The 14,846-nt window shown below is 34.5% G+C and overlaps 2 protein-coding genes across 6 annotated transcripts; both read right to left on the bottom strand.

The window, feature by feature from the left end:
• Positions 1 to 339: 339 nt before the first annotated feature.
• LOC102594256 (CASP-like protein 5B1) lies at positions 340 to 4,961 on the bottom strand. The gene is made up of 3 exons (XM_006355625.2): positions 4,568 to 4,961; positions 2,611 to 2,743; positions 340 to 779 (listed from the first exon to the last, which is right to left on the bottom strand). Exons 1-3 carry the CDS (start codon positions 4,696 to 4,698, stop codon positions 582 to 584), a joined length of 462 nt encoding a protein of 153 aa, XP_006355687.1. The 5' UTR covers positions 4,699 to 4,961; the 3' UTR covers positions 340 to 581.
• Positions 4,962 to 5,662: 701 nt separating this feature from the next.
• LOC102593708 (protein YIPF1 homolog) lies at positions 5,663 to 12,993 on the bottom strand. 5 transcript variants are annotated; one of them, XM_015312470.1, is made up of 6 exons: positions 12,749 to 12,993; positions 9,369 to 9,408; positions 9,202 to 9,282; positions 7,452 to 7,617; positions 6,280 to 6,547; positions 5,663 to 6,117 (listed from the first exon to the last, which is right to left on the bottom strand). In XM_015312470.1, exons 1-6 carry the CDS (start codon positions 12,800 to 12,802, stop codon positions 5,926 to 5,928), a joined length of 801 nt encoding a protein of 266 aa, XP_015167956.1. In that variant the 5' UTR covers positions 12,803 to 12,993; the 3' UTR covers positions 5,663 to 5,925. The 5 variants fall into 5 exon arrangements, with proteins under 5 accessions (XP_015167956.1, XP_015167957.1, XP_006355686.1 ...); XM_015312471.1 differs by having other exon boundaries at positions 9,205 to 9,282; XM_006355624.2 differs by having other exon boundaries at positions 9,205 to 9,279.
• Positions 12,994 to 14,846: the final 1,853 nt, after the last annotated feature.

Genomic DNA, 14,846 nt, shown 5'->3' with positions numbered 1-14,846 from the left:
GGGGGGGATTTCAGTACTTGGTAACTTGATTATCCAAACACCAAAAAAGGAAAGTTCGCTATTTTTTTTAAAAAAAAACAATACCATCACATATGATGACTAACCAGAGAACACAAGTGTTCTCCACTTGGGCCTAGCACCAAAATGCAACATCTATAATGGTTTTGTGTGTGTTTTCAAGAAGATATCAACAATTTATATGTTCTTTTTTTTTAAAAATAAAATAAAAGATAATGGGAGTAACGGAAGGGGAAATGGGGAGGGGATTACACTGTGAGGAATCGAACCCTCACCAATAAAGTTGAAAGTTCACGTAGCCAACCATCGGCAATTTATATGTTCACTCTTCAATTGATTAGAAATAACAAGGCAAGTGAATTGGTTTATGAATTAAGATGTCAAAAATCATGTCAAAAGCAATGAAAGATGACCTAGGGGTGTCTTGAATGACATCTTACTTCCTCAAAACAAGCCACTAAAGGAAAAACATAGTTACTACTTCCTGTACATAAATTCTCAAAGTCAATAATATTCACATCACCATATGAATACGTGGTAGCGTGTGGAGAAGGGACCTTTAATCAAGAGGCCGCGAGCCAAAACATGACGCAGGAAGAAATGGCAAGGAAGAACCATGAGATGAAAGCCAAAGCTACTGAAATTTGAAACATATGGCAGGACAGCTTAGGGGTGGATTTGCACATATTTGTATCTTTAATGATCAAAACTACCACGCCGGCTGATGAGCATGCAGCAGCAAGTGATAAAATGGCTGTCACCTGCATCAGGATAATATTTACAACATGAATGCAAAATATGTCCAGAAATTACATGCAAAATGATAAACTATAGTAATCTTATTTAACATAAGAGGAGTCTCTTCTTTTTAAATAACCTATTAGTGGTATGCCTAAGATTGCCATAACACCTTCTCCCTCTTGGAAACTGGCTAATCAAAAAGATTTTACTTGACTTTCAGGAAGTCAACAATCAGCACTGCATTGGCTTGTCTAAAACTACCTATGCTGATGATGCGTAGAGTATAGGATATAATATAGGATGATAATTGAGTGAAGTACCATTATTTTGGTTTAGCCAGAATTGGCTTTCCTTTAGCACACAGCTTATTCTGATCAAATGAATAGAGCAGTTGGATTAGATATGATGCATCTCCATGTTAATTTTATGTAATGTTCCGGTATCTACTCTCAAAGATTCACCAATTGGGAAAGCATTCCAATATCTTGCAAGTTCAACTGTATTCGACTTCAAACAATTAAAAATGCTGAACTGCTAGGATTGAATATTGCAAAAACATAGCAATTGTTCCAGCAGAATATACCAATTTTCTTTCCTAGAAGCTCATAAATGCAAGACTAGAGTGAGCAACATCATTTTACTAGTCACTCTCAAAAGGTCTATTATTAGTGCAGTTACCAGAAACCATAACTTCTTCCTCTGCTATGAGACCTTTTAAAGGCATACATTAATGACAACAACACCATACCTAGTATACACACGTGGGGTCTGCAGAGAGTGGAGGTGTACGAAGCCTTACACCCATAACCCAACCTTTGTGAGGTAGAGACTAGAGAGGTTGTTTCCAATAGACCCTCGGTTCAAAGCATTTTAATAAGGATAACTTGATAATTTCTTTGAATCCAAAAAAGGATATGCCACAACCATTCCTAGTCATGTATTAATCAAGCTACAATATCCAGAAAACATGTTCATAGTGTATCTTATTCCAGTGCTATGGGTAAACCGAATGGTATTAGAAATTTAGACACACATTCAGGACAGGGAAACATAGAAATGATGTGTGATGGTAAGTGGAACTCACATTAACCATAAGTTTGTTCTCTATCTCATAACAAATCAATGAAATTGGCTCTTTTGACTCCAACAAGCTCGATGGAATGGATACAACCTTGGATCTTCATGAGTGATATGAGGTGTTTTTTTTTTTAAGAGAAGTGTGACATGACGTGTTAAAGCAAAAGGGAATAATAGTACTACATACTAAAGATATAAATAAACATATTGAAGAGAGAAAAGACATTATCACATTTCATATATAACCTATATAGACTGGTTTGCTAGTTTCTACTACTTGTATCAGGTCAAGTGCTAAAACTTAGTATCCAAAAATTTACTCTGGTCTCCCTAATGATGGTATATTTCATGTAATCCTGATCCTGCTTTACTATGCTTGTCTTAGGAGTTGCTATTCAGTTGTTGTGTGCTAAAACAGCTGCTTACACTGCTAACTAGCTTACAGCCTCCTTGTAATTGGAAAAGATGATTCCGTCTTTGAATTTAGGAGCTTTCATCAATTAATTCCCATTATATTTGGAAAGTTTTCTAAACTCAGGCACATAGAGCCATCTTTAGGTTATAACAGTTGCATGTATCACCACCGCGCACACACATATTTTTTTCTTTTCCTTTGAGCGGGAATGTTGATGTATTTCGAAGTAAGTTCTTATACTGATAAACTAGAAAAGGAATATATATACAACACTTCTCACCTAATTGGCGTGAATGCTAAAAGATTACCCACTGATAAGCATCTATGCATAAAATAGAAAATAGAAAGGAGAAGATTACCCAATCACCGATTACAAGCAAGCTCAAAAAGACGTAATTCCTTAGATCTCTTTTCAATCTTAAGGCATGAATATCCAAGCAGGCAAGTGAGAAGCTCCATATTACTTGCAGCCCCATTGCTGCAATTAAATAGCTGAACCAAGAAAATCATGTAGTTGGAGCATGAGCACAACTATAATCTTATCGAACAACATAAGAGACAGAAGTTACTACATGAAACTGAATGCATTTCACTTAGCAAATTGTCAAAGGCAAAGCAACTTTACTGCTAAGAAAGAGCGTTCAGCTAGAAAGTCATGATTTGAAAGAAAATTGATATGAGAACAGAACCAAAAGATAGTAAAAAGAATGAAACAATAGGAAAGTTGCTAAACACACTGGAAAATACTAATGGACAACAGACTAATACTTTCAGAAGCAACTAGTCAGAAATCTTAGCCTATAATGGATTTCCTAAGTGTTCAATAACAACAATTCAAATCACTCTTTAAAGTACAACGAGAACTATTACAGATTCTCAAAGGTGAGGCAAGTTAACCTACTATCGAATTGTAGCTAATAATTAATTTGGTCCGATAGATGGAAAATCCTGCTAGACTGATTACTGAAGGCTACCATCGCTAAGGAATATAAATGCATTTAATCCATGAAATCAGGCTCTCATGTAGTCAGAGTCCAAGTTCGAAAACAAATGTGTTTTTCCAATACTTGGAGAGCAAATTATGACTTGAAGCCAAAGACTGAAACCTTCAGCATTCAAAGGGACACAACTTTGTTTTTACGGAGAGAAAACTGAAAGGAGGATATGAATATGTTGAACGATTACAGAGGAAAAGTTCAGCAACTGCGGATAGATAAGGCATGTTCTCTCATGCTATAATAGCCTATGGATTATAATTTTTCCAATAAGGGTGTGTTTGATAAGGAGGAAAACATTTTCCAGAAATGTTTATCGACTTCCCCATTTTTGATTGATCAAATGTCTTGGAAAATATTTTTTCTCTAGGTAAACAAGTTCCTCAAAAATTAGGAAAATGACTTCCCTGGTGGAATCAGAGAAAATAAGTTCCAGAAGTGGCATTTGCTTATCATCTCCACCCCCACCCCCTCTCCTCCTCCCCCACCTTACAACACCCTGAACTCACCCCAACCCTTCATCTCCCACTACCCCACCAAGCTCTTGGTACAATATTTTCTATTTACTTAATAAACGCTAGAAAATAAGTAAGAATGCCACTTATCAAGAATTCTTTTTTTCTAGGAAAACATTTCCTTCATACCAACTACACCCTAAATCTACAAACTACCAAAATTTGGCATTAGCACCAACGTTTACCAAAGTAATGTAATCTTTAGCTCAGATTGATTGAATGACGCTTTGCTATGTCTGATGAAACTAACTAACAAGAGCCCCCTTCACCCATCCAAAGAAAGGTAACCAATAACAAAATGTTTAATGCAGCACAAAAACTGGAACTGTAAACATCACTTTCACAAATTAAACACTAAAACTTCCAACAACAACCAAAAAAAAACATCTATAAATATAGCCCCATATATTTGTATGTGTTTATGTGTGCATAACCACACCCACTTCAATCTATAAATATAGCTCCATATATATATGTATGTGTGTATGTGTGCATTTTCACACCCACTTCAATCTATCCACTTCCTTTTATCATCAACAACATATCCAGTGTATTCCCAAAACTGCAGTCTGGAGAGGGTAGTGTCGGAGCTAGGATTTTCGCTATTTGAAACAAGCAAATATACGATGAAGCCGAAAACTATACATATATTTTAAAAAAAAACAATTTAATCATATATAAACAGTGTAATTTTCCGAGGATGAACCTCCTTAGTCCTACCTATCTCCGCCCCTCCAATAAACCCATCACAAATCAGTTCATTTTATCCAAATAGTAAGAGAAAGAGAAAGAGAGGGAGATAATACCAGAAAGCAGTACAAGTGGCGAAACCATGAGAAGAAGCCATTACAACCATAGAAGCAGCAGCAAATAAACACTGACCCATTCTCAATACCAACCCACTCACTTTCCCTGGACCCCCAAACAACTCCTTCATCCTCTCTCCCTCTCTCTCTCTCTACAACTATATGAAATGCTTGTTCATTTACCACAAAAGCACATACACACTCCTTTACAAAACTAGAACCCTAGATCCGATCAAATTGGGCAAATTGATGCTGATTTTTTTATGGGTGTTGATTACTAGTACAGTTCGAATCCACTAAAGGGAAAAGAAAATGGAGTTACAAAGGGATATGTTCGTAAGGTCTTCAAGAACAACTTGAGTATGACTGCTCCGACTGATACTATTTTATTTTCAACACAGAGAATATTTGTTCTCATTTATATTTTATTCCCCATTAAAATATTATATACAATATAATTTTTCAACGAACGAAATAGTATAAAGTATAATTTTTCTGATACTATTTTATTTTCAACACAGAGAATATTTGTTCTCATTTATATTTTATTCCCCATTAAAATATTATATACAATATAATTTTTCAACGAACGAAATAGTATAAAGTATAATTTTTCTGATACTATTTTATTTTCAACACAGAGAATATTTGTTCTCATTTATATTTTATTCCCCATTAAAATATTATATACAATATAATTTTTCAACGAACGAAATAGTATAAAGTATAATTTTTCTGATACTATTTTATTTTCAACACAGAGAATATTTGTTCTCATTTATATTTTATTCCCCATTAAAATATTATATACAATATAATTTTTCAACGAACGAAATAGTATAAAGTATACAACGAAATTCAATAATACATGGCAATGCGACTGTTTTGAACACGGCATTAGTTATATAACGATGTCGATTAGTATACAAGTTCCAAATGACTATGGATCTAAAAATATTTTTATGTAAAATAAAACATATATTAACAATTATAATATGAGAATAAATCGACTCTAAAATCTAATTATTTAACAATATTCACACTAATATTTAGATTTATTTATGCAAAAACCCCAAAAAAAAACTCCACTTCAAAGCGTGTGGGAAAAGGACAATTTTACTATAAGCTTCATTCATGAAAAACATAATCATATACCTATAGACCAAAAATACATAATGCAACATGACTTCTCTACAAGTTTCCTCTGTTTGTACTGTCCACTCTTTGCTTCACACAACTATGCAAACCACTGATTAAATGGTACACCAAACACACCAGAAAAGGGAAGAAAACAAAACTCGAACTACACTTTTGAAACTGCGAGTTGAGCATACAACTGGCATAGTAACGCGAAACTTTTAAGAGAAGAACCACATCTTGATGAAGATTGTCAAAGCTGCTTGCAGGGCAAAAGAAGCAACCAGTATAATCATAAGATCATCTGACTGTACATATGTTCTGAGGTTTAAAGCAACGAAACTAGCTGATGTTGTGGCAGCAGCAATTGTGATGGTCCACCTAAGGAACTCGACGGGGATGATCAACAGAAACTGAAAAATGGAGAAGACATAATAGGATCTTAGTGAATACATGTTGCCAAAAAATTTAATTTTATATTAAAGTGAAAGAAAACCAGTAATTCTCCCTTATTATTATGTCAGCAATAAGATTAGTAAGGGTCTGAGTTATCCAGAGAAAAATTATATACTTACGGAGCTCAGAACTAAAACAAAGAGTGAATATCCCCACAAGCACCAGAAGCGTATCAGGCTAGCACTTATACCCATATACCGAATCAAGAAGTAAAACCCCAACGGCACTAGCAATGCATAACCATACACTGAGCAGGCTGCCACATTCACATAATTGACATCAAAGTTCCAAGAACTATTGCTATCGCTCTGCATCAGGTATGTGGCACAGTTCCCAATGGAAGAGAGGACAAATACTAAAGTAGTAGATATCCAGATAAGCCCATAACTGAAATATGCAAGAACAGGAGAAAGAAGAACAATATTAGGAGGAGAAATTTAAAAACTCACATAAGTCAAGGAAAGCACACTAATCCCACATTACAAGGAGATGCGAGATATTAAACAGAAAAAGAGAAAAAGGACACGCTATTGAATTGCTACTGTGCAACATCATATCTAAGAGAATTGCTTCACCAGCAGCTTGAGAGGCTCCGGAACTGAAGCAAAGATTATTTTGGCTTGATACATCAATAACTTAATGGTTTTATGTCTCAAAAGACAAAAACTAATATACCAAATTCCCTCATAGAAGAATTAAAAATTTGTACATCAGAACTGCAAGATACAACATAGGACACCAACATGCAGAATTAATCATTATCCTAGAATGAGGAAATACTATACACAATCAAACAGCAAGAATATGGACAAGGTTTCCCCTTGAAACTTCACCTCATGAGAAATATACATGTGATCAGCATCCCATTTTCTAATAAGTATGTGTTGAGAATCTTATTACAAAGACTTCACTTCTTTTCACCACAAAGGTCCTTAGCAAGCTTGTGTTTCACTACCGAAACAGAAGTTTTTTTTTTTGCATCTTTTTTCAATTTCTTATAAAAGATTATAAGCTTCAAGAACATAAACTGGCCAACATAAACAGATAAAAGAGAAAGAAAAACGAGCACTGAAATAAGAGTTAAGATCAAAATACATATAGATGCATAAGTGTATGTATATATGGAATATGGAAACTTTTGTCCTGTTGTTCGAATTAGCTCATATATTTTTTTTGACAAAGGAATTAGCTCATATTTCCTCAAACCTAGTTAAATAATCTATATATTAGCAACTGACAAAACTTAGTTGCTTTCTCACCATGTTTCTACAGTTATATATGTAGGACTTACAGGTCAGGATTAGCATCAATTTTGCTGAAGAAATCTCCAGTAGTAGGATTCAATGAACTCATCAATCTGTTCAAGACAAGGTCTGTATCCACATTAAAATATTCTGTATAAGATGACACACTAAATACTCCATTCCACTTGTTTGTTGATTGCTCCCCATCTCCTTCTGCATAAAATAGGTAGGTGTTACTTGAACTAATGGAAGCTGCACGTCTATTACTTCTGATGTGCTGTATAAATTTGGATTACATAACAACCATATGCACACCTTAAAGCATCATAGATGCCTAGCAGTAATTACAAGAAGGTAGGTTTAACAAGTCAAGGTAGGTGAATGCCATATGGAAGAAAGGAAGCCCAAGAGGGACAATAACATGAAAAGGAAAAGGAAGCAAGTAAGAAAGGAAAAGATCAATGTCAATCGTTCATGCAGATATGCAGAAGTAAGCTGCACAAACAGCCTCTTTCTTTATTTCAGACTTCAATTACATGAAACCTAAATTGCAGCCATCCCTTTCCTTAAACAGTGTGATGTTAACAATGGATTCCTCTCTGTGGTCTACTAAATATTACCTAAATAGATCCCATCACTATCACTATATGGTCATGTCTCAGAAAAAATTTCAATCGTAGCTCCATCCTTTAAGGTTTTCCCCTTTTGTCCAAATGTGGAATGGCCTCATAGATCCTCAGTATGGAGCCTTATATATACAGGTAAGTGATATTGTTTCTAAATTAGCTTCTGTGGAACCATAAACAAGAAAGAAACAAATTCATGTGATGAATGGTTATTTAAGGGTTTGTTTTCTTTTGGAGACATGTTAGTCAAGGTAGTAATAAATTTATGTTACCATGCTTTTACAGACACTCAAAGTCTTTCAGTTCATATTGGTTGTTTAAGAAAGAAGCCACCTCTGCTATATTGTAATACCCAGCTAGAGATCTGCTTGAGTTTTCTGATTTCAATTCAATATTTACATTCACAAAAATAAGGAGGAAAAATTAGGTTTTGTAGAAAGTTATCTGCACATTTGAAAATACATATACAAATTGCAAGACCTAAACACATAATGGACTTATGTGATTGTCCAAGAAATAGAAGATAAAACCGATACCGTAGTAATCACCTAGGGCTTACCACCAGTGGCAGTTATTTCCTGGTCTGCTATATAACTTCAATCAGAACCCATTAGTCCTATCTTATGTACCATTCTCTCTTTTCATGATTCGTGGTGTTTGGCACAATTTCATATAATAACCTAAAACGATCCACTAGTCTCAGAATCAACCCATTAATAGAAATGGAACTTAAAACTCAGAAACAATGTTTTGCATTGAAGGAGTTCAATATACATTTTTCAACAAATAATATATGTTTGCTAAAAAAAATTCAAGTCATACTAACTCTACAAGTCCTCCACAAGTCTCAACAGTATATATTTACTAATTTGTTTTCAAGTCATACTAACTCTACAAGTCCTCCACAGGTCTCAAAATCAAATTCTTTAAAACAAATTGAACTTCAAACTCATAAATGATATTTTCTTATTGAATAATTCTATTTGCATTTTTCAAACAAGTAGTTCAATGTATTCTTCATCCCTCCAGGGACATCCAATAAAAAAGTTTAATGCAATCATCATCCACCATCAAAATGACATGCAAGTCCCACCAACTTTCTCAGTATTCAGTAAAAGAAATTATGCCATATATCAGGAAGAAGGAAATACAAGTATCTTGAAAGACATACCACCTCCAAGAGTTTGATACCCTCTTCCTGCATTTGAACCATTATTTGGAGGAAGTATTGGAGAATTTGCTGTAGGGGCTGCTAACAGCATTAATAGATTAGCATAAGTTTGTTCTTCAAGAGAGCAATCAAAAGAGTTGTAACAAATTCCTATTACAGGAGGGTACCTTGTGGTTTATAGCTGTTCTTTTCTTCAGTGACAACTGCCTGTACAATAAATAACAACTATAATGTAAAAGAAGTGTCCTAAGCAAATACTAGAGTCAGTTAAAGCAAGGTATAGTTGAAATTACTTAACAAACAATCAAAACTGACTCTAGATAAGACTTTTGGGTTTAAACTTTAGATTCCCGGAAAGAATTAATTCCTGAGTATTGTTGTATCACTAAAACATAATATTTCAAGGAAGTCAGATCCTTCAAATTAGTTGTCAAATAAAATACATTCTATTGTAGTTTTATTAAGAAAAAGTTATTAATCCAAAATCCTTTATTTATCATTTCAACAAAAAAAAAAGAAAGTAGTCTTCATTTCAAAAAGGCTCTTTTATAATGTCTTTACAATTTGAGCAACTTTGCATCCTAATTGTGAACAACAACAGACCCGGTATGATCCCACAAGTGGGGTCTAGGTAGGATGTACGTAGACTATACCCCTACCTTTTTGGGGTAGGGAGGTTGTTTCCGATAGACCCTCAGTCAAAAGAAGTGTAACTAAACCAGGATTGAAAGGAAAATAATGGCAGCAAAATATCAAGATATACCGAGCAAATGATGCAACAGATAGTAGTGAAATTTATATAATAAGATACTACACGAATACTAACTAATACAGGATAAGGAGATTGACCCCCCTGTCTCTCCCAGATAAAAGTATGACAACACTCGCTTACTTACTACCCTTCTACCCTAATCCTCGACCTCCATATTTTCATATATAGAGTCGTGTCCTCAGTAAGCTGAAAATGTGTCACCTCTTGTCTAATCACCTCTACCCAATTCTTCTTTGACCCATCTCTATCTCTTTTAAAACCTTTTATAGCCGATCTCTCACAACTCCTTACCGGTACATCCACACACTTCCTCTTCACATGCCCGAACCTCAACTTCACTTCCCTCATCTTGTTCGTCTCAAAGACCATTCTCACCTTGTCATGTATTAACTTTGTTCCTATTCTTATCTCTCCTAGTATGCCCACACATCCATCTACGCATCCTCATTTCCACTACCTTCATGTTCTGAACGTGTGCGTTCTTGACTGGCCATCACTCAGCCTCAAACGAGAGTGTACGTCCCCCCACTCTATAGAACATACCTTTAAGCATTGGTGACACATTCTTATCATACAGTACCCTCCATTTCACCTACCTTACTCCAATACGGTGTGTGACATCCTTGTCAATCTCTATGTTTCCTTGAATAATAGAGGCAAGATACTTGAAACTTGCTCTCTTCGGTATGAATTGTGTATCGATCTTCACTTCCGATTCATGCATTGTGTCACTAAACTTGCACTCATGTACTTTGATTTAGCCCTACTTCTTGAAACCTTTTGATTCTAAGACCTATCTCCAAGCCTCTAGCTTATTGTTAACTCTACTACGCGTCTCATCGATCGATATTATGTCATTTGTGAATAACATACAACATGACACCTCCCCTACAATATGTCGTGTCAATTCATCTATAACTAAGGCAAATAGAAAGGGGCTAAGGGTTGATCTTTGATGCAACCCCATCATGACCGGGAAATGTTTTAAATCACCTCCCGCTGCCACTGCTCTTACCCAGGTCTTGGCTTCATCGTACATGTCCTTAATAGGACTAATATAAGACACATGAACACCTTTAGAATCCAAACATCTCCCTAGAAGCCTTCCTAGAAACTTTATTCTACTACTTTTCGAGGTCAATGAACACTATGTATAAGTGTCTCTTCATATCCCTCTATCGTTCCATCAGTCTCCTTACAAGGTGCATCCAAACTATGAGGATTCAAAAAATACTCTATCCGGAATCAACTACCATGTTCAAGTGCAGCTAGCTCAAATGTGTTAAAATATACCCATCTTATGCTTATTTCCTATATTTTCCAATTATTAGTAGTGTCACACAATAGAAAGAAACAAATTTATCATAACCAATCACAAAAATCCCAATGTAGTTGGAAATTTTTAGTACTAACCAATAATCAGTTTCCCAAATGTTTTTTTGTTTTTTTCCCCTTAGTCTCGAGGGTCTATCAGAAACAGCCTCTCTCTCTCACCTCTGAGGTAGAGGTAAGATCCGCATACATTCTACCCTCCCCAAACCCCACTGAATGGGACTACACTGGGTATGTCGTTGTTGTTGTTTCCCCCTTAGTTCGCAGTCGAACATACTTTTACAAAGAAACAAATAATCACAACAACCAATCAATAAACAAGCCTCAATCACGAACTACTTGGTGATCAACTGTGTGGATATAGCAAAATTTCACTCTTCAAATGGAAAAATCTCTCTAACACAAAAGGAAACAAATTAACCACAAGAATCAATCAATCAACTACGCCTCACAACAAACTAGCTAATTTCTGGTACATTGAATCCTCAATACCAATTCCACTCTATTTTAATCCATTTAATCCCAACATTGATAATAATTTGTCTTTTAAGGAACATTAATTGTTCTTTAAAGGAACTAATTTAACACAATGAATAACTAGTCTCAATGTAGAGAAAATCTCAATAAATCATAAATTTCCACTCACAATCACTCCATTAGGGAAAACAATCAATCAGATCATCTATGCCTCACTACAAACTAGTTGGGTTTCTACTACATTGAATCCTCATCATTACCAATTCCACTTATTCAAATCCAATTAACCCCAATATCGATAATAATTTGTCTTTTAAGGAACCCTAACCATTCAATAAACTTAAAGGAATCTAATTTACCTCAAAGAGTAACTAAAATCCGAATGTAGTGAAAAATCTCAACAAATCGTGCATTTCCACACACAATCAAATAGCAATTCCACTCTATACAAATCCAATTATTTCCAATGTCGATAATAATTTGCCTTTTTAAGGAACCCTAACCACTCTATAAACCTAAAGGAAGCTAATTTACCTCAAAAAGTAACTAAAATCTCAACAAATTATACATTTTCACACACAATCAAATGTCTATTCCACTCTATTCAATTCCAATTAAATCCAATATCGATAAGAAAAAATTGTCTTTTAAGGAACCCCTAACCACTCTATAAACCTAAAAGAAGCTAATTTAGCTCAAAGCGTAGCTAAAATCCCTATGTAGTGAAAAATCCCAACAAATCATACATTTCCAAACACAATCAAATACCAATTCCACTCTATCCAAAACCAATTGATTCCAATATCCATACTAATTTGTCTTAACCCTAACCAGTCTATAAACCTAAAGGAAACTAATTAGCTAACTAAAATCGCCAATGTAGTGAGAATCTCAACGATTTGGAAAAATCCACAGACAAAAACAAAAGCTACCGGAAAAAACAAGTGCGAAGTGAAAAGTACGTACCGGTACTGAGCCAACAAGGTGGCTCGTCGGGAAATTGGTGTAAGAATCGTCCATCGGATTGTATAATGAAGACAAATACGAAGGAGATCAAGCTGTACCTATTGTTTATGAGATGAACGGTGAAATTTCCTCTTTGAAATTCGTTTTGGATTACTTAATGAAGAAGCTTTTCGATTAACGAAAATGGAGGAGGAAAGTGACCGGTACGTCTGAACAGCGACGGAGTCACGCGTGTTTAACGAACATTTACCCAGCGCGCCATTGAGAATGGAGAATGGGCTTGGAGCACATTCGGCCCATTACTTGATATCTCCTAGGCCCAAATGGATGTCAATATTTCATGACCTATTACGAATTGAATAGAAGAAAGGGAAAAGGGTCAAAAATCTCATTAAACTATGTGAAAGGAATAAAAATGTCTTCCGTTTATAGTTTGGCTCAAAAATGCTCTTACCGTCAATACTTTGGCTCAAAAATGCTCTTGTAATCAATATTTTGGTCCAAAAATCCCCCTATAGTTACAAAATGCCCTTTTCCGTCTTTTTAAACATGTCTTCTTCCTAATTAAAATATTATTTAGGGAAAAAGGAAAAATATATCCCCGTACTATAGTAAATGGTATGCAGATACTCTTCGTTATATTTTTGGGACATTGGTGCCCTTGCCGTCCAAAAACTAGAACATATATACCCTTTATACTAACAGACATACACGTGTTATAATCTTATCCACCGACCCGATATTTATTAAATATCGGATCGACGGATAAAATTGTGTCACGTGTCCCTATTTATTCCTCCGTTAGAGTGAAGGGCATATATGCTCTAGTTTTTGGATGGCAGGGGCACCAATATCTCAAAAGTAAGGCGTAGGATATCTGCATACCATTTACGATAGTTCGGGGGTATATTTTTCCTTTTTTCCTATTATTTAAGAACACTATTCTTGTTTTCTTTCTTCTAAAATCATTTTAACAAATAAAAATGTAGGAAATATTTTTTTCTTCTTAATCTCATTTTATCAATTAAATAGAATACCTTCGTGTACCCGTTCGACAGATAATATATATATCATATATATAAGATCATAGTACATCCATCATTAATTTATATTTATATAACGGTAAAAAATAAGAAATATTTCATTATTTTTTTTTTCTGAATTGAAGTAAGATAAACATTTGCTAATTTTTTTAAAAAAAACATTAATTGAAAAAAAATGTGTAAAAAGAATAATAATATATTTATTTGGAAAATGCACATTTTTGACCCATTAAATAACAATAAGGGCATTTTTGGACCAAAGTATTGACAACAATGACATTTTTGGACCAAACTACAAATGGGGGCAATTTTGTTCCTTTAGCATAATTTAAGGGCATTTTTTAACCAAAGTATTGACGGTAAGGGCATGTTTGGGCCAAACTATAAACGGAGTGCATTTTTGTTCATTTCGCATAGTTTAAATGGCATTTTTGACCTTTTTTCCTAGAAGAAAATAGGAGAAACTAAGCAAATGCCTCATAAATACAAATTAATTACAAACATATACCCAAATTAATTACAAACATATACCCAAATTAATTACAAACATATACCCCTTACATTGATGCCCCGCTAAATAATTATAATAAATGCCCTAACTAAATATATATATATGGTATCATTAAGATTTCTTGTTTACACCGTACTAATTAGTCAATAATACTATACAATACAAATATATGTTGTGGTATCATGTCCATACCCTACTCATTAGTCAATGATACTATTCGAGTGTGTATATATATATATATATATATATTTGTGGTATCATTAAGGTTTCTTATTTACACCCTACTCATTAGTCAATGATAATATAATGCCGAAACTTGAAAACAAATTGAGTTTATACTTATTATAAATGTGAGAAAAAAAGCACAGGGTAGGGGGGAGATGGGGGTGGGGTTGGAAGCCTATATATATATATACTAGTTTTGATGCGCGTGAATGCCAAATCAATATATGTTGATTGTCTGTTTGAATCCCCCGTAGGCACATTTTTGTTGTTATAACTACGACACAATACCACTATAATCCCAACGACAATCGGGACAAGT

Source organism: Solanum tuberosum, unplaced genomic scaffold, assembly GCF_000226075.1.
Source record: "Solanum tuberosum cultivar DM 1-3 516 R44 unplaced genomic scaffold, SolTub_3.0 scf00202, whole genome shotgun sequence".
In the NCBI taxonomy this organism is placed as follows: Eukaryota; Viridiplantae; Streptophyta; class Magnoliopsida; order Solanales; family Solanaceae; genus Solanum; species Solanum tuberosum.
The sequence above is the reverse complement of the archived record's forward strand: the minus strand, read 5'-3'. Positions and strand labels throughout refer to the sequence as shown.